This window comes from Cephus cinctus, unplaced genomic scaffold (assembly GCF_000341935.2).
Source record: "Cephus cinctus unplaced genomic scaffold, Ccin1 Ccin1_scaffold0076, whole genome shotgun sequence".
In the NCBI taxonomy this organism is placed as follows: domain Eukaryota; kingdom Metazoa; phylum Arthropoda; class Insecta; order Hymenoptera; family Cephidae; genus Cephus; species Cephus cinctus.
The window spans coordinates 535,518-556,113 of record NW_014332817.1 but is presented as its reverse complement, the minus strand read 5'-3'; the positions used below and the strand labels follow the sequence as shown (position 1 = coordinate 556,113).

The 20,596-nt window shown below is 37.8% G+C and overlaps 2 protein-coding genes across 13 annotated transcripts; one reads left to right on the top strand and one right to left on the bottom strand.

Annotated features, from left to right (window-relative positions):
* Positions 1 to 45: 45 nt before the first annotated feature.
* LOC107270102 (single-stranded DNA-binding protein 3) lies at positions 46 to 16,625 on the bottom strand. 8 transcript variants are annotated; one of them, XM_015744797.2, is made up of 15 exons: positions 15,837 to 16,625; positions 15,574 to 15,653; positions 14,722 to 14,794; positions 14,530 to 14,591; positions 14,357 to 14,441; positions 14,227 to 14,268; positions 13,726 to 13,812; positions 11,391 to 11,498; positions 10,250 to 10,324; positions 10,085 to 10,133; positions 9,316 to 9,345; positions 8,119 to 8,327; positions 7,863 to 8,033; positions 7,540 to 7,737; positions 133 to 237 (listed from the first exon to the last, which is right to left on the bottom strand). In XM_015744797.2, the coding sequence occupies exons 2-15, from the start codon at positions 15,627 to 15,629 to the stop codon at positions 133 to 135; spliced, it is 1,350 nt and encodes a 449-aa protein (XP_015600283.1). In that variant the 5' UTR covers positions 15,630 to 15,653; positions 15,837 to 16,625. The 8 variants fall into 8 exon arrangements, with proteins under 8 accessions (XP_015600291.1, XP_015600309.1, XP_015600299.1 ...); XM_015744805.2 differs by having other exon boundaries at positions 46 to 237; positions 15,574 to 16,620; XM_015744817.2 differs by lacking the exon at positions 133 to 237 and adding an exon at positions 2,008 to 6,470 and having other exon boundaries at positions 15,574 to 16,620.
* Positions 14,020 to 19,835, top strand: LOC107270129 (ubiquitin-like-conjugating enzyme ATG10). 5 transcript variants are annotated; one of them, XM_025087530.1, is made up of 5 exons: positions 14,020 to 14,059; positions 17,666 to 17,787; positions 18,081 to 18,321; positions 19,230 to 19,398; positions 19,477 to 19,835. In XM_025087530.1, exons 1-5 carry the CDS (start codon positions 14,035 to 14,037, stop codon positions 19,664 to 19,666), a joined length of 747 nt encoding a protein of 248 aa, XP_024943298.1. In that variant the 5' UTR covers positions 14,020 to 14,034; the 3' UTR covers positions 19,667 to 19,835. The 5 variants fall into 5 exon arrangements, with proteins under 5 accessions (XP_024943298.1, XP_024943308.1, XP_015600344.1 ...); XM_025087540.1 differs by lacking the exon at positions 14,020 to 14,059 and adding an exon at positions 15,051 to 15,147; XM_015744858.2 differs by lacking the exon at positions 14,020 to 14,059 and adding an exon at positions 16,540 to 16,675.
* The last annotated feature ends 761 nt before the right edge of the window (positions 19,836 to 20,596 follow it).

Genomic DNA, 20,596 nt, shown 5'->3' with positions numbered 1-20,596 from the left:
TGGCGGTCGCTTTGGAGATTAAAATTAAGGACGTAAAACTGTTCGTTTCTCAATCGTTAAAGTTTTGGTCTCGCGGGACACACGAATCGGTGTCGTGGAAAGGGGGGAAAAAAAAAAAAAAAAAAAAAGAAATTATTGCATGAAATATTCTGGGTGATCTGAATCCTTCTCAAACCTCTTGGCCTCCTCTTGCATGCTCTCCTTGATCTTGAGGATGGCTGCTGACTCGGTCTGATCCTGCGAACCAACCAACACCAGGCCGGTTACACGTAAGGTTAGGCAAACCCGGGAGGGATACCTTACCAAGTATGCGCACAGCGTTCCACCAAGATCCGTTTGGCCCGAACGAACAATTTCGACAAGAATTCGAGTGACGAGTGAAACAATAATATCGGGGAGAGAAGGAAAGAGAAAAAAAAACAACGACAGAGAGACAAATGGAAAATAATTATGAGAAAAAAAAAATGACGAGAAATAAGCGAAGAGACAAAAATGGAAGAAAAAAAAAAGAAGTCGGATAAAAATTTCATTCAAAAAAAAATAATCGAGGCGGTAACGTTCAGAGTCGTGCGGATGTTTTTCGTGTGTAATTAAAAAAAAATATATATATATACACATACATGCGACCACGCATCAGGTGCGCCAATTGGTGGTGTGTGCATTTGAAATGCGTGTTCTCTCTCTTTTTCCTCTTTTATATTATCTTCCTTCCTCTTTTGTTTCTTTTTTTTTTCTTTTGCTCAATACATTAGGGCTCCACGCGATCTCGGGGAATAATGCTGTCCGGCATACGCGTAGCGCAGTGCGGTGGTGCGTTGGTGGGGCTAGGCTCGAGACAAGCTGGTACGAAGAACTTCACTTTAGAATGCATCTTTTTTTTTAATCTTTAATTACGTAGTTTCCCATTGCTCATTTTTCCATCCGCTCTCATTTCCATCTTTTTTTGGGTTTTTTTTTTTTTTTTTTTTTTCAGGGTGCTCTGACCCACAACACATGGACGTTAGTTTTGATAATGAAATTCCAAAGAGAAAAAAAGAACAAGATCAGAATAAGAGAAGCGTATGTATATCCAAGAATCGACTTCTCTTGTTACTTTTTTTTCTTCTTCTTCTTCTTCTTTACTCTTAAATAATACAGCTAGCAATCTCACCTACCCCCAAGACGCACACCTCACCGCCATCGGGCCGCCCCCATTTATTGCGCTCTCTCACTAGCCGCTTTCGAGTTTTCGCCAAGTCGTAAAAGTAAGATCTACCTCGCATTTTTACTTTTTCACGCATCCATGTGCTACAGGTCAGTACAGGCTAGTACTATATGGCTACCAACATTGTTACGCGAATATTACGGATCCTGTGTTTCACGCCGAGACTGGATTGCGGTAAAAAAAATGTTTCCAAAAAAAAAAAGTTCGAAAAAAAAAAAAGAAAGAAAATTTGACTCCAAGACCTGGGTAACGTGTGAGAGTGGGAAGAGGGGATACGGGGGCACGGAACAGGGGGAATAAAATGTACGTGACGAAGAGTGGAAAACGTGAATTTTTTCTACGAGACATTTGGACCCATTCTCTCTTTCTCTCTCTCTCTCTCTTTCTCTTGCAACGGGGAATTTATTTTCACTTTCAGTCTCTTGGTGCGATTATGTAAATTGGAGATTCTTTGTTTTTTTTTTTTAATAACGCAGTAATATCGACCTGGAGGAGAGTTCGATCGAGGATGAAATCGATTAAAGAACGTTTCGACATGAAACACCTGATCTGTGAATATAAAAGGAAATGAAAAAAAAAAAAAAAAAAGAAGAATATCGTGAGACGATATAGAGATAGATATACATATACCAGCAGCCAGCACCCTGCGGGTAACAACAAATAAAAACAAAACGCAGTATCTCAAAAAAGAAAAAAAAAAAAAAAAAAAAAAGAAGAATATCGTGAGACGATATAGAGATAGATATACATATACCAGCAGCCAGCACCCTGCGGGTAACAACAAATAAAAACAAAACGCAGTATCTCAGTGTAACAGGATTACATTTATTGTCACGATCTCCCTGGCGTAGGCATATTATTATGTAATCAGGCGTATATAGCTTACAACGTGGGAGTAATGGAGTAATCAGTATTAAAAGTACCAAGGTGCGTTTACACTTCAAGTTTACACTCTCTCTCTCTCTCTCTCTCACATAAAATCTATCTTTCGCTCTCTCTCGCTCGCTGGTTACCATCTCACCGTAAAAGACGAGGCGAAAAAAAAAAAGGAAGAAAAAGAAAAGCCCTATATAAATTTCCAAATTACGAGAATCGAAAACTCGATCGATTTTTCGTTAATTTATTATATTTTATCTTCAACCCTTAACGTCACGACCCGTGTACAATTATTACAAAATTCCTGAGCTTGTTTGCCACTATATATGAAAAAATGAAATTTTTTTTTTTTTTTAAATACTACCGACTACTAAACCCGATAATAATTTGCCTCCTGCATTCATTTAAATCGATCCAACCCTGTTACGAGTCATTAATAAACGAATAATACAGATTACGCTAAAAGTCAGAAGTGCGTTAAATCTTTTTGTTTCTGTCAAATTAAAAACAATTCGGAATTTGTTAACAAAAATTTACCGATTTTCCCTCTCACTTTATTACTCCCCTTTATCTCACTCGCACTCTCTCTCTCTCTCTCTCTCACTCTCTCTTGTCGAAGTGCACGCTCGCCGGTCAGTACGGACGTTCGGATCGAGCAGCGGAGCAGCAGCACACAAATTCACGTGCCACGTGTCACCAATCAATTCGTACAAGTGATCCCCCCCGCCCCCCGTATCTTTAAAGGAAAAAATGCCTGGCGGACGTCGCGCAACTTTTTGTTCATCGTCTCGCCCGAAAAGGAAGATTCCCAAAAACCAAGCGAAGTAAACGAAAAGTAAATTGTCCCCCGGACCCATAAGGACTAGCGGGAGAGATCGGAAGGATGTGAAAAATATCAAGCGAGATACTGGCGTGTCTGGTTTGGCAAATTAATAAACAAAACAACAACAACAAACAAAAAATAAAGCTGCAACGATCGACAAACATTCAACAAGTTAATCGACGGACATGAAAACTGGTGCGAAGGTGACGTGATCGTACATGAAGTTGAAAGGAGTAGATCCAAAAACAAAAATGGCCGACAGCCAATTACCGATTCGAGTATCGCAAAATCTCCTACAGCAAGAACCTTGAACAGTAGTACAGAAAAAAAAAAACCAGCAAGAAAACGTATCCACGGATCACTCGTTAACGGTCCAATCGCGACACGATTATATACATATATATATTAAAAAGAAAAAAAAAGAGACATTTCATAAAAGACCCATTCATTGCCGCAAGCTCCGAACGGCTGCACTCGGCAAACGATAACGGCACCCCTTAGCTTCGTCTTTACATGAAGTAGTCGCCACTACGGTTTAAGTATCGTAAGTTTTTAAAGTAACTAAATAGCAGCACAGCAATAGTCTTGTACTGACCTATTAACACTTGCGGACGGACGTATAATAATTCCATTTTTCTATCGATTCATAAATCTTATCCGTAATCCGCTCCAATACCTTTATATATATATATATATTTTATATATATATATACATATATAAAATCCCACGTCATTGTGTATCCTCCTCTCTCTCTCTTTTTCTCTTATCTTATACCTCTCATTCTCTCTCTCACTCCCTTACGTTTCGCACTTCCTCCATTGCATAGCTTTTATTCGCTTTTCCTCCGTCATAGGTCCAGTACTTGCACCGTCTACGTCTTCTTATATCCATACAAAAATAGTAAACGCTTCTGTTTTTCTTTTTTTTTTCTATTTTTACCCTCCCCCACCCTCCTCCTCCTCCTTTAAATAACATCCTTTTGCATTTCCTCCAAGTCTATCCTTATAGCGTATACGTTGTGTCTAGTCGCGTCGTCTAGTCATTGTCCTTGAACGCACGTGCATGGTAACCGTCGCCCCCCTCTCCGTCCCTTCTGTGCGAGTCTTCAACGGGTGCTGCCAAAGGCATTTGCTTCGCAAGTGCCTGTTATACAGTGTATCGCGGTGTGATGCGAAACGTTCATGGACGTCATCGTTAATACCGAGATAAAAGCAGCAAAACCGGGTTGTTCCTTGTTATCGACGCGACCAAAGAAAAAAAAAAAAAAAAAACCACGATCAACGCCAGTTCCCGTCTGCCGTGCATTTATGGCACTTTCTTTACTCTCGTCTCTTTCTCGACGTCGTCGACGGAGCTGCGACGGCCCCACGATGACGTGTATCGACGCTCGATGACGTTTCCGCATAAAATCTCGACTGTCCATAATTATTAACATTTACAAGTATTTACTACGTGTCACGTGTCAACTCGTACATATCGCGTGTGCGCGTGTATTTCTCGAGCAGTGTATAGTGTGCGACCACGTGTTGCATATATACATATATATGCAGTGTCGATTACGCGTGTTCGCGAAAATATATGAAAAATTTACTAGTAACAAACGAAGTAGGAAGCAGCGAAATAATGAGGGAAAAAAATAAAATGACAGTATGGCTTACGGATCGAACGAATCTGTCTCTCTTTATCTCTCCCCCCCTCGAATGATCGGCAAGTACATCCATGAATCGGTGCTGCTGTCACCGCGAGCAATATCTAATTACAAGATTAACAGTAGAGAAAGATACGTAGATACAGAGAAACGGATGAGAGAGAAAAGACAGAAAAAAAATCATTATAGACAATATATATATATACACACACACGACGTGGTACAAATCGCGTCCGTCGTACAGAATCGATGGTCGGCATATATATATATATATATATATAGGTATATTATAATAATTATCATAGTAGCGATTATAGTGCATTACAATTATCGATGTAACGCGAGTAAAAATTCAATTGAGCAATTTGAGCTGCTTCAGCTCCCCCGTTCGGTTTGTTGCGTGTGGGTGTTTCTTTTTTTTTTTTACGTACGTATATGCGTAAGTGACAGAGTGCGTAGTGTTATTGGGGTACCCATCAGGCATTGCGACGCAAATTACCCGAGTCGCCGTGCCCGTGTACCTTGTGTCAAATAGTGTATATATATATAAATATACATATACAGGTATGTGAGCAAATAGTGGAGGGACTCAGTTCTGAGTTTTATCGTCGACCTGGCTCACTCGTCGTCCCATTCGAGAGAGTCTGCGCATGCGCGCGCGTGCCCTCTTGTCACGTTAATAAAATAGTTGAGAGCATCGCGCGAGAACGCGGCAATTTACAATGAGGGAGAAGAAGAAGTAATAAAAAATGCATCCACGGTCAAAAAATATTTCGTGGGACGTTACGCGTAAAATAATGTAAAAAGGATGGGGCGGGAAGGGAGGACTTTAATATTAAAAAATAAATAACGAACGAGGAGGTTTTTGGTCTTTTGGCAAGAGAAGGCGGCAAGAACGAGCAGGACGTTGATGTGGATGATGAACATTGAGGATGCTTAAGATTTTATGGGAAAAAGTTGAAATTCATAAATTATTATGTCCGTATAAATATATATATAGGCAATAGTGTATATACATGGAAACGGAGTTCCCGTTGATTGTCCTGTAGGCCATTTTGTCATAGACGTTGTATGAGACTCCTGAATGGGAGGACGAAGATGGGTCTCGGCCGTTTACTGGTTTTTTTTTAGTCCAGTATCACGAAGGGTATTGGAAAAAAAAGAAAGAAAAAAAAAAAGAAGAAAAAAGGAATTCAATTGGCGATTATGCGACGAAAATCACAGTAAATGGACAGTAACGAATTAACAGCCTTTTCTCGTATTCCTTAGGCACCCTTTCGCTTACGAGCTAATGTCAAATAAATATAAATAAAGTGCAATGACAAAAGCGCTAACTAAGAGAAGATTAAAATCTTGACAATTAAAGGTATGGCGGTATAACCATAATAAAAAAATATATAAGTGTATATACCCTATATATATATGCGTACAAGCGTGCCTTTCTCTCTCTCTCTCACTTTCTCTCTCCTTCTCTTTTTGCACGCAGAAATCGTACGTATATATATATATTATGTTTTTTTTTGCAACCTTGTGAGTATTAGCGAAGCATATACATAGTGTATGGCGGGAGTGGCAACTAAGTATCATTTAATAATTATCATCGTAATTGTTCCTTAAATGCTAACCTAACGGAGCAGTGTGGATTGATAACAAAGAAAAGAAAAAAAAAACATGGATAATGGGATGCATTATCGAAATCGTTTCTTGTTTTTCTTTTTTTCCTCTTTCGCACAACTTGCCACGAAGAGGAGAACGACTTGTGTGTTATTCATTGACGAACCCGTTCCCGTACAATAATGTATATGAGCTCGTCAGTCATTTGTATCATCTTCTTGCATTACGCAATTAACTGGGAGACTTTCGACGTGTACGAACTTCGAGAGCTGGGTCCGAGGCGTGTACTCGAGATTTAAAAAAACTGTCGGGAATACAAAAAAAACGAGCACGAAACCATTATTTTTTGAGGTCCAGACTGAGGGATACTCTTGATTGTGGGGGCGGGAGGGTGATGGGGGGAGGGGGAATAGGGGTGTCGTGACAATGATAAGTAGTAATTACAAGTAGTAAAGGAAAGGTATACCCCATTATGGGTATAGTACGCTATAATGACAATTTAAATCGTAATCGCGTGGAACTCTTTTGTATGTAAGCCTTCAGGAATCATTCGCAACATGGCATATTCGTAGATTATTATTATTGTTATTATTGCTCGAAACACGTGGCAAACGCGAAGTAGAAACGCGCGCCATGTTTTATTCGTAAGGTGGAGAACAGAAGGGAAAAAAGGAAAAAAATTAAAAGAAAAAAAAATTGGAAATGATGTTAATAATGGGAATGAGAAATATATATATTAAATCTAAAAACCCTTGTTAATTAGAGTTGCCAATTCGATGCATTCTATTGAATCTCAAAGTAAACGTGTTCTGACTTTATTTATCATTGACATTGTCACTCGACTGTTGACTATTCCAGAGGCTGATGTAACTGGGGCAACACTGTTACGCGTACGAGATATAGGATGAACACTTCGAACGGAATCGTTAAAGGGAAAAAAAAAATTATTTATCGAATGATGATAGCTGATCGTAATTTCATACAGTGTGATTAATGGATTGGAATTGAAATGCAGCACTGAAAAACCAATTGAACGAAGCACGAGGTCTAATGCGACTGTACGAATCATCGAATGCGGGCTAATTGTGAATTTTGTTTACGATAAATTTGATCGTTAAGGGGAAAGAATATATTTTTCGTGAAAGTGATCATCGCAATCCTGGTTCATGAAGCGATCATTATTTATGGAGATTCTGGCTGAATTTTCGATTCTAACTGTATAGATCAAAAGTCTATTCTTAGGGATTCATGGCATTGTTGCCCATTTTTAAGCCAGATATCATTGAACGCGCCTACCGATTATTTACATATAGGTCCAGGATTATGCTAAGTGACTACTACAGGGAGTCGTTAAAGAACCTGCTGATACTTACGTTCTCGCCACCGCCGAAACCACCCAGATTATAATCACCCATGCCGCTGCCACTGTCTTCCCGTGGAGTACCGGGACCACCATTGGCCGGACTGTTTTTCATCCCATCTAAACCGTCACCATTTAGTACCTGACCCATTGTATTAGGGCCCATCGGACCCATGGGACCACCTTCCGGTCCACCGCCCATTGGAAAATCCTAAAATAATAGTAGAAATTATTAAGAATTCATTGCGCTTGCTAAGCTTCAAGATATTGGAGCTTCTAATTTGGATTTCTGTGAGGACTTTCTTTTTTGTTTATCCATAATATTCGAGTGCTTACTCCAGGCATGTTTCCTCCAGGAACTGGTTTCATCATAGTGTACATATTTTCGCCGCCGCTGTTACTGCTATCCTGTGGACTGGGCATGATCGGTGTACCTGGTCCGGGTGGACCAGTGGAACCTGGTGGTCCACCGTAATTGCCTGGTGACGACGACGAATAGTTCATAGGCTGTAGGGCAATGTCAAATTGAAAATAATTACCATATACGAAGTTCGACAATATTTGTTTTTTTTTTTGTACTGTTGCAACATACCGTCGATGTGTTTGGTTGCCACTGTGGTCTTCCAGGTCCTGCCATGCTCATAGGTGGCATACCGGGTCCACCTGGACCACCGGGACCTAAACTACTATTCGGAGGTGGTCCTCGCATCCCTGGTGCATAATTTCCTGGACCCATTGGACCCATTCCAGGCCCTCGTGGTGGATTCATACGTGGATTCATTGGATTCATTCCTGGTGGACCTAGGAGAAAATAATTTAATAATTTTCATACACCTGGACGCCAAGCTACACTTCTATTACTAATATAGGTTAATGCTAAACCGCTAATCGCTAATACGCTGATTGCGAGCGAAGAGCTACTTCAATCCACACAAACAATTGGCTCCCATATATATAATTGCCTTTTATTCTAAGAGTACTGTAATAACCCTAAGTAGCATTCGCGTAGATTCTTATCACTCTTTGCCAGAAATCAGCAACAAAGTAAAGCGAATAATGGGGTGACATGCTAATGTAGCAAAAGTATTCACACAGATTAACACAGTAGAAGGCTCATGCTCAAGACAGAAACAAAACTGCGAGGATTACCGGTAACCTTCTATTCTTGTACACGGAAAAAGAACTGTTTTAGATTTTATTAATCATTGGTGCTCCAATTAAATAGTACGAGGTAATAACGTAAATTAACATAGTCTCTGTCTTATTTTGTGCCTTTTACATTAACGCTGCTATATCAGAGAAGCATGTCGGTAGGATTAATTATTTTTTAATTATTAATTATCCTACACACAAGGTAGGATTAATTATTATTTTCGTGTACGGTTAAAGTGACTTGGAATTATCATCATCAGACCATCGAATTTTCTCACTCGAGTGTAACGTCAGGTACAAGATAATTGAGAATATTTACTTTATCGATTCTGACCCCTCTTGCGAGTCTTTCCAATAATAAAATAAGTCTTTCGTGGTTACGTAACGTTTTGAAACGAGCGTAATATGATAAAAAACAATAAATGAAATCACAATTTGGCTTTTGCTAAAATAGTCATTGCGATTCTTCATGCTAGATGCAAGAATGTCTGGAGGAGGAAACGTTTGCGGTAAAACAAAGCTAGTGCGATTGTCTGTGAAGGAGAGACAAAAATTAGAATGGAAGGTATTAAAAAAAAAGACGGTAAGGCTTGACTAAGTCATGTGAGTATGATTCGGTTGCTGGGTTGCTTCCTACCTTGCCACCCTACAAACTCTCCAGCTTCGCCTGAGGAACACAAGAGCACACATTAGTACGCCAGGTAGGTAAGGTCAGGTTGATGGTGGTAAGACTAGTTATTTCGCAGTGGTATAGTGAAATCTCTCTCCTTCCCTCTATCTTTATATGGATGGTTTTGTAATGCTAACTCCATAACCATGAAGTGATGACTATATCATGCGAAAGCCCTTTACATGATCTCTGACCTTTTGTGAACTTGTGAACACTTCAATTATAATACAAAACTACACAGTGATACCGTGAGATGGGTGGCAGGTGTTAACTTAAGAATTTTGTGGGATGTAACCAGATTACAATATTTTCTTGGAGTAATCTCATTGATCAAGACAATATTCTTGTTGCTGATACAAATTTTGTAATATTTGTTAAAGGAAATTTAAGTAGTATGACATTACTTGAATCTACCTCGATAGGTCTGATCCATTGTAGGTTTGTCAATTAATGTAATTCCACCTTGTTTTTAATGACAATACCTCATTTATTGGACCATGAATATCTCTTATCCGTACACACTTGACACATGAACTATACCACTGCTTGTAACTAGACAGTTCAAAAACCAATCCACTCCACATCACAGCAATCCAATCCAATTTAAAAGTTACTTCTTTGTTTATTGCTGTGTGGTTTTTGATACGCATGCTTATAATGCCATTCTCCTCTCGCAACGCTCATCAATGCCAAAAAAAAAGTAAAGAAAACTTCTATCACCATCAGGAACACTCACCTTGTCTGGTGGGGTCCATGCTGTTTGGCATCATCGGTTGCCCTGGTGGCTGAGGAACCAAGAAAAATGATAAAATCAAATTCAATTCTCGAGCTTTCAGTTGCATACGTTAATCTTGACTAATTTTTAATATTATCAAAGTTTCAAGCACATCGATGCACTTACCCCATTGAAATCATTTCCCATTTGTGGCATGCGTACTCCAGGTCGTGGTCCAGCAGGATACCTTGGTCCCATAAACTGCAACAAATGCTAGTTTGCTTAGACAAAAACTTTCATAGCAAAATTAAATATGAATCTTTCTCTCTTTCCAGTTACCAAAGATTTGACAACAGTCCAATTAGTATAAGCTACAGAGTTAACCACATAGATACCAGAGGACAAGCACAGTAAGCACTTGACAACATGATAGGCCATATAATATATAAACTTCGCTAAAGAAATTTTTCAAGGTATTATTATTGTTTGGTGTAGTACAACACCTGTCAATTGCATATGTAAAGTACATGCAAACTGTACTTAGGTTATTACATAAAAAAATAGTGCATTTTGAAGTAACTATAAATATCTATTGCATTTGACAGGACGAAATAAATACGTGATATTAATTAATGACCAACGCACATAGAAGTAATGTTGCGAGCAATGCATGTAAAAGAAAAATATAACCTTACCTTTTCACTACGTGGAATCAGTGCCACAACAAACTTAAAATTAGTGTTACATCACAAACTCCCATAGAATCATTATACATTGTTTCCCATCCTCTTCTCCCACTTGTATCTCCTGAATCATACAGACATTCATAATTCTAAACTTACCTCAACGAATTGATGCTGTAGTGACCAAAAATTGTACAAAAGTCGATTCGTGCCATCATCGCACATAAACTATCAAGACTTCCTAAAGTGAGAACCAAATAACGTGCAATAAATTAGCACAGTTTAAAAAAACCACGAATCGACTTCAGTATCAACCATTATTAAACCGTGAAATCGATTTCACAAAGGACCAAATTCAAAGTAAAAAAAAACTCAGTCACAAGGATTCACAACCAAAATAAAAACCCAACATTAGGACTAATAGTTTCTCGTCTGCTTCTGTTAGACCCAGAAAAAAGAAATCAAGACAACCCGACCGTTAAACATACAAGACAATAGAATGCAATTATTATGATTAGTTGAAAACAGGAAGCAAGAGAACAAGAAAGACAGAATATTTCAGTGTACGATGATGCGGCGTGTCATGATAGCGGAACAAGTGATTTTCCATGAGTGAGAGAGTGTATGTGTCGAATGACGCTTACCTGGGTGGACATCATCTGCGAGTGTGGGGGCGGGGGTGGCTGGGGGTGCTGGGGGGATGGCTGTGATGAGGGGTGTGTGGGCGGAGATGGTCGCATTGTCGAGTTGTTCTGCAACAAGCAATGCAAACGACAGACATGTAGCAACACTGCGATCCAGGCAACAGCTAGACTAGAAGGCTCAGGGTGGCTGCATTAGGATGTCAAGATCCGTATAGGTTATACAGTGGCGGTATACAAGATTATTTGTCTCCTTCATGAAATGATTCAGTGCACAGAATCCAGACGTCATCCATAATTATCATCATTGCATTAAATGCCATTTTGTTTTTTTTTGTATTCAAAATTTTTTTATGTTTACAACCACTGTATGATATTTTGGGAATGATCACAAGATCCACCATCGACTAGTGAATTCTTGGTGGCGAGGAAGGTACATATGAGAGACGCCACATTGTATGTACAGTTTGTACATATATGTGTATATATATATATATATATAACAGTAATGTATAATCATGAAAATAATAATGGATGCGATCATTCTTATCTCGCATGGGCACCTTACTCTAGCGTTATGCCACGTAACATAGAGGAAAACTGAGCAAGCAACATACGCACGATCAAATTTCTCTTGTATGATGGTATCTTTTTTTGCTTTTCAATTATCTTTAAGATTTGTTTTTCCTTTTGTAAATGCAATTATTTACGACGCAACAATATATTGTTACTCAAAAGATGGTCTGTACGTTAATACTTTTTTTTTTAACTGTATGCGAAATTATTGATATTAGAAAAACACGAAGAACTGCTTATATCAAAGTTTGCAACGTAAGTGCACAAATACTTGAAATTTACGTCAGATATTTTTTTTTTTTTTTTAAATGATATTTACCAACGTATCGAGCTTTTCTTTAAATTTTAAATTCAAGAAGAATCTCACCGTTAGATCCTAGTTAGTGACTATTCTATGGTCTTTAAGGACTATCGCTAATCTAGTACATCCAGATAATTCTTCTTTGGTTGTTAATTCTATGACTGTCTTGGCGTAGCAAGAAAATAAAACAGTAAAAGTGATACATGAACGCACATATAAGAGTTAGATACATAGCAGAGTAAAATTAAGTACATAAATACAATAGTAGACAAGCATTGGAGTAGTTTTATGATATTTCTTATCTAAAACGTTAGCCTGTTTTTGAGACGCTCTTTGACGGTGTGAATTTACACAGATGACAATGGAATAAAAAAGTTTGCCGATTGAACATTAAATAACAAATTTGTTTCAATGAGAAATATATTGATCATTGTGTAATGTTGCTTATGAGAATCAATTTGTTTTTATTCGCACAATTTTACGTCCTTTTCTCTCTTTACCCAGAGGTCTCTTTCACAGTTAATTCTCCTTGTTCGACGTGGTATATAACATGGTATCTCCTACCTTTTTCTGAAATACTGTTACAGTTACTGTTAGAATTTACCGTTATAACTTTATACTTTATTGCTATATTGGGTATATATAATAAAGCAGGCGGCTTATTTTCAATGAAACAATATAAACGTAAAATTGAGTTTCTATCACATTAAATTACAAACAAACTGTGAAAAATTGCTAATGCATAAAAAGGAAATGTAGATTTAATATTTGATAGAGTAGATAGTAAATATTATATTCTAAAATCAAGTAACGTGATGATTGTATCACCAATCCGTTATTATAATTACACTAGACACTGGCTGATCATCAAACTGAAATTACCTTCCATTAATAATGTATACAGTATTATTTTTCACTTGGATATCTTCTGTATAATTTTGTAAATATTTAATTAAAACATTTGGATGCTTGTTATTAAAAAAGAGCTGCTACACTCAATTTCGATAATCTTATGGAATCCATCATAGAAAAATACGCCGCGTGCTTGTCATTAAATTATTTGACACCCCATAAAATGTATGTTATATTAACACCGTGCAGAGTGACTATAATTAAGAAAATGGATGACCATGCACCCTTAGGACGAAATGTGCATACATTTAATTATATGAACGTAATATCGTAAAATTTCATGAATCCCATGACGGACAGAAACACGGGTTTAAATCACAGGAATAAGAAAAAGAACAAGAAGAGTGCATCGATATAAACTAGATCGATAAAATTGATCGTTGGATATAAATTATCTAATAAAATTCTTCCATCGATCCTTCATCCGATTCGTTTACAATGATCAAACGAAAATCAGGGAGCGTATCATCGACATAAACGTAAAGGACGTGGACGAGGAGTAAGAAAGTGTTAATTATGTTAAAAGAAAGCGAAAAAAAAAAAACTTACTGGAAAGAATCCAGGAGGCATCGGACCGCCAGGCATGCCATCGTTTGGCGGCATCTGCCCAAGTGGAGATGGGGCTGGTCCGGCATTCTGCAATCATCTCTCAATTACATAACAGCTATTGACAAAAAAATGTCAAACTACCGACGCAGCTCCGTTTTGAAAATACTCGACTGTATTGTGATAGGCATTACAGGATAGGTGAAAGTTCACTCGTCATTTTTTTTAGTCTAATGGTCAAGATCAGCTAAGAAAACAGCTTTTCGTTAACTAGATTAGTTCTTATGTACGAATGATATCAACGGCGATTGTATGATAATAACGATAATAATAATTGGTACGTAGTGACTTTATATTATATGGCCAGCAAGAGCATATCAGTGGTATTAGTACCAGCAGAAAAAAAAGAACAGAAATTTAACGAATTATCATTGCGAACAGTTTAGGATAGCCCCGGGTTACTAGAGAAACGTGAATTGTTAACGCGTCTATATGTTTACTTACGTGAGCAATCCCGTTCACTCCATAACCGCTATTTACGAATCCCTGAAATTATTAGACACATCATTAGAGAACAGTATTATTTGAATGAGTTATCTTATGCCGTTTTCAATTGTGTCTCTGTAATACTCACATAATCATGGAAAGCTTTGGCCTCACTGCTGTGTTCGCATGTGTCGCGACGTTCTGGTGCCGCGCAATAGAGATCCCAGAATACACTGAAACAGCACAAGGTTTCATATGATTTTTCTTACAAGACGAAAACTCGTCAGACTAGAATATTATGAATTCCAGTATTGAACTTACCACCACCATGAATGTAAAAATCCAGGTGGCTCCCCTAGCGTTATGTTCTTTTCCCATCGAATCTGTAAAAGAACAGAAAAATTACGATTAAATGCGACTGTAAAATGTATACATTATTTTCACTTGAGCCGTGCACTGTGAAAAGCATTGATTATGTGTAAAAAGACAGAAAAAAACATTTTGCCACCATACCTCGGACAGAAATGTTTGCGCAGCTTTTTGTGCGCCTACGTGAAGCAGGTATTCATATACATATAGTGCCAACCTGAAACAAAAAATATAATAGATATATAACACGATAATCAATAAGCATGGTTCAATTAGCATTAATGCAATATATGAATATCTACAACATTAAAATCACACTGCATATTGTAATTATATTCTTTTTATCTCACTAAGCAGTTCACATGCTTTTAGACAGATGGCAAAATTCTCATGAGATACAGTATTCGCATCGGTTATAACTTTCTCGAAAGTCTAGATTTTTATGCTCGTGAACTTTATGGATTGGGATTGGCTTCGAACGAACAGCAAGGAAGACGTGATGTCGCTGTACGACGATAGTATCCGATATCCTGAGTCTAAACAGCGCCACTTCTTAATATAATTCATAGAGTATGTACCGATAGTATCAAACAATAAAATAATGACGATTAACAAGAAAATTAAATTAGTAAATAAAATTAGTTTTAGTAAGTCAGGAAAATCACCGTGAAAATTTCCATGAGCAACAGTGACTGAATCATTAATAACCGTGGCGTGGCACACACTTAGTTCAGGTAAATCAAAATGAAATTGTAATTTCCTCTAATTCAATTAAGTCTGGATAAAACAAAGCAGACAAAGGACGGAAATGTATCTCGGCCATAGAAACGGTATTATCGCGTCACCTCAATTCTTACCAAGTAGTAAATTTATCTGTCAATCATATATCTGTTAATGAATGAATAATATATATATATGTTTATACAACAATAGTATAAGGAACAACAATAGTACAACAATAGTATAAGGAAAAAAATTAATATAACTAATACATACTTTTCTCTTGCTTGAGCATCTGAGGGTACAGTAGACCCCTTACCCTTGGCGTACATCACAGCGGCTTGTCAATCTATCCACTGTAAACACAAAAGTCGGTCTCGTGCCAATGGTGATAGTACACCTCGTTACGAGGACAGTGAGAAGTAAGAGGGGCAGACGTGAAGGAGAAAGCGGAAAGGGAGAAAAGGAAGGGAGGAAAAAAGAAGGAAGAACGCCTCCTGGCGTTCTGCTAAACCGTCGAAAATTCAGACAACACGTACTCCAATGTATGACTGTGAACTCGAACTCGAGATACGAAGATATCCTCGCGTCTAAAACACTTCTGGTAGATTACACCTTTGTAAGTGAATGTCAAAACGCGCTCAAAACTTCAGTCTAGAGCAACGCCGCTCCTCGTGTCTCCGATTGCGGGCTTCCGTCCGCAGGGCAAACGTGCGACCTCATCGCTCTCGACGGCTGCGCGACAACGATGATTTCGTAGACTTCACTGATACCAATTGAACCACCTTTCTCCACTTTTCTTTGCCTCTCTACTGTCTCGCAGTCTTATTACAAGCAGAACTCTGTTCTTGAAGTATTCACTGATCCTTAGTCTATTCAAGATACGCGTCTCTCTTTCTTTCTCCCTCTCTCTCTTTCTAAAAACCACGATGGCAAAGTTATATACCAGTCTTCAGAAAATATCTAGCGTCACTGTACATATACATATATATTCACACCGCACTGTAGCGTCGCACTTCACAGTACCTTATAGCATCGTACCATAAGCACTGCTTCTGCCTTTAGTTTATATTCTCTGTTTGACTGACTTCAGTCCTCCATACGTCGTTCCTTCTTGTTGCCGTCGTTATACCGCGTCGTTCTGTCGTCCTGTCGTATCTGTTTTCACAGGGTCGCTCTCACACGCACGAGATCCGTATGGCGCGCATCACACCGGTTTAATGTATTGGAGGTGGAGTAGCTCTGGCACATACAACAAACGACGCCTGCGTCTCTCTCTCTTCACTATTCACGTAGCCACGACGTCGTTCCGGGGCGGTGCATGCTCTTGCACGCGCCGTTCAACGCCGTTCGGATATACAGTCACGTAGTGATACAGGTAGAGAAACTTTCATGGATATTGGCGATGCGCGCGCAACTTTATTCTTCAGGACAGACACGTACCTAGATAACAATGTGCCCTGTAACAACTTTTAATTATTCTTTCGTATTGTTTCGGTGGACAATCCGAAAGCTTTCTTCGAAGGCATTTTCTACAATATTCTTTGAAATTGTTAAAAATTCTTATGATTATTCTAAGTTTATTAGCTCTGTTTTTTATACGTATTAATTGATTATCAGATTTGATTGTTTGAACAGCTTGACCTCGGTCTTGTGCCGATCAATTTTTGCTGATACGGTATTCTTTGGGGACTTTACGTGGAGAACGGTTGCTCGTATTATAGATTACAAATGAATTATTTATTTATATTTGTTTTACGCTAATTGCTTTTTAATTTATCACAAAGGGAAATGGTTATCTTTTTAGTATGAAATTAGCTCTATTCGTTATAAAACATTTAAGTGGAGCTTACACGCTAGAGAGTAAGGAAAGGAATACTTTAGTATGTCTACGTTCCTGATGGTAATATGCACGCGATTGGCCAGTTTGTTTAACGCACACACTAAAGAATTCCCATTTGCGCACACGAGCTCAAGAGGAATTGGTATGCGTAACTGGGGTGGGGATTCGATTATAGCCGAGTACGTCCGGACATAACCGAAGTGAAAGAGTCAGGAATTGACGAGGCGCTGAGCGTCCGGGAAAGGGAGACATTGGGCTCTTCTCTCCGGTGCACAGCTTCCCCATTTTCAATTTTATTTTTACATCGACGTATCGTGGTGCGCGAACAAAGACTTCCTTCCGCGCATTGGAGACGCCATTCATTCATAACGAATTTTTAAGACAATTTCTATAAGACTCAGCGTTATGAAATAGGAAACTTTTATCGGTTAAGAAGTAGCAATTCAAATATGGATGAATTCTAGTGGTAGTAATGAATTTTCAGAAAGTTATATAGAGTTATAGTTATATTCTTTCTTTATATAGAGCTGTCTAACGACATGGATGGTCCTGGTACTGTTACGTGGGAAGAATTCGTCAAGGACGCCAAAGACTTGGTTCGAAGATCCACTGAAATTTCAGATAATTGGGAATTTCAGGGAGATAAGGTAACTTTATTAAGGTTATTTGTGCATATATAGATATGCAGGATACTTGTTTGTTTCTGTTATACCCACTGATGGGTGAATTTCTTCGTACATGACTCATAGATTCGTCTTTTCACTGCATAACTTGTAGTACGAGTCTGATCTAGATTTTCTAGTGATATCAAAATTCTCAAATGCGATGTTATCGCTTATATAGAGTCTGATTGACAAATGATTTTCAGTATTTTAATTCAACATTAATTTTAAGGCCGCTTGTATTTTTGTTTATTATTATGAATCTTTGCTTCTATAAGGCAGAACCTGGACAGGCTTATCTCGTTCGTCATGCGAAACTTTTCATTCCTCAAGATCATCCTTTAAGAGATGACGACGAGACTACGGAAATTGACAAAAGGGATGAACTCTTGACAACTCTTCGTGAAGATCCTTTCGAAGCTCCTGGCGAAACGGAGAGTCCTTTGATTATGGAACATCATATTCTATGGTCCATAAGTTACAGCGTTCCGGTGCTCTTCTTCAACGCCTGGAAATCTGGCAAGTAAACATCCCGGGAAGATCTACATAAAAACTCACGTTTGGATAGCATGAAGAGGGGAAGAAAATAAAATACTAGTAAAGTATAACAGACTGATAGCAGCGCCGCGGCGGTCTGAAGAAATATAGTTTCATACTGCATATCTGTTCTAAAAAAATGTCATTTATCTACCGAGCATTCAATTTTCACCAGCGTTTTTCCAAAGCAAACCAAATATTGAATCAATTAGTTCTCTCATAAATCATTTAGTTAATTCCTAAATATAATGAATTTTTCATAATCACACTATATTACTTGTTAACCAACGATTTTCACGGAAAAAATATTCCCTGCCGGGATGCTACGGTAAAAATTCCGATAAATCAAATGGATTTTTTAGCGGAGGAAAGGAATCAAATGAGACGACTGATAAACTAGATCATTCGAGTTCAGATTATATCCAGAATTAGTGACTTGATCGCCACTAGACACTAATCTGTACAAGTGGCAAGTTCTCCTGTCGTTATAATATGAACTGTTCGTACGATTGTGGACGGCCTTAAACTGGGCTAAGAGGATGTTAACGTAGAACTTACCGTATAAGGGTTGAAGAGAGAAAGAAAGAAAATGGGTGAGCAGGAGATTGTAGCATGAGGGAGGGTACGACAGACAATATGAATAATGTAGGAATTAGAACGTAATGTTTCTCTGGTGTATAGAGTTCCGTTTTATTAATTTTTCATTTAATTTTGTTGATCATTGGATAGATTTTTCCTATCATTGAAAATTGATTTTTTTTAAGGATATTTGAATGACTCAATAGTGTAGTTCATTAATGACAACATGTAATAGAGGATTTAATGGTGATTATTGGATATTAGAAGTTTGATACTTGTGAAATTATAAATGATGTTCAATCGTTTTGTAGATTTTCCTGGAATCAATCCGATCACCGTGGAAATGGCCAGGAAACTCGTGTCTCACGAAGAATTGAATTACTCGGAATTATCTCAAGCAATACATCCCATTCTTGGAACGCCATTTTTACAGTTACATCCTTGCATGACACAGGAATTACTTCAAATTACGGCTAAGAGGTAAATATATAAATTTTTTGAATGTTGGTAGATAATTTTGCTGTGATACGTTCTTTTGTCTTTCCAATGATCTTTTAGCAAAAATAAATTAGTCAGTTGGTTAAGCTTCGTGGGACCCGCTGCTCTAAATTTACATTTACCCCTGGAATACTATGAGTTAACCTTTATTGAGGACAGAAAAATGGCGGACGTCATTTATAAATCTGACGAAGACCATACTGAGAATCTTGACACAGCGATTTGCAACACGTCTGAGAAATGTCAATAAAACTACTGTATATAGCTAGATATTTTATGCAGATGTAACTTAACGTGTTATCTAAATTTCTGTTTACTTGCTGTATATCCATCATGCATGTATATATATATACGAACGTCTTTAATATGCATATGTAAACGAACAGTGTAATTTTGTAATAAATTCTACACAGTACGAATAAATGCGAAAAAACTTTGAAATACTCTTCGACAAATTGTAAGTATTAAAGCAATCTTACATCGTGTCATTCAAAATCATCAGTCTTTATGTTCGATCTGAAACGTTAAAAGAATACGATCAACGGTTGCTGATTTGATTTTGAAATTCGTGAATTCCCGGGATTCACAGGTTATAATTGTAAAATGGGTCAATGGTGAAACATAATAGATTAAACAACCTAATTTTTCTAACTTTCTAGTAACAGTTTTTTAAACGCAATGAAAATCATGTTTCTATCGAGTCCATGCTTTAGTATATTTTTTCGTAACCAGCTACCAGAAACTCGACGGACGTAAAGTTGCCCAAGTAGTCAAGATGATCCCTAGGGTCGCCGGTTGCCATGGATACGCAGCTATCTTTCTTCTTTTACTACAAATTTAGTAATTTGATTCACTCTTGCGAGGGTCTTCTGGTTCCATATATTACGCAGACTGATTTCATATTTCATTGAGAACCATCGATCAAATTACATAAGTAATCCTAGTCGAATAATAAAATCAGTACAATACTGAACACGACCTTTCACATTATCATTAGGTTCAGTAATTCTGTGTACTTTTATACAATTTTATTTTCAAGCAAAATAACGTGGCACATTATCATAAATATGTGACAAATCGACCGGCCTTAACTATATATATTTTTGCTTCAGTGCAAATGACTACCCGTACATTTTATCAACGATTCCGTGCAACAATGACTGCACCAGTGAATAAATAA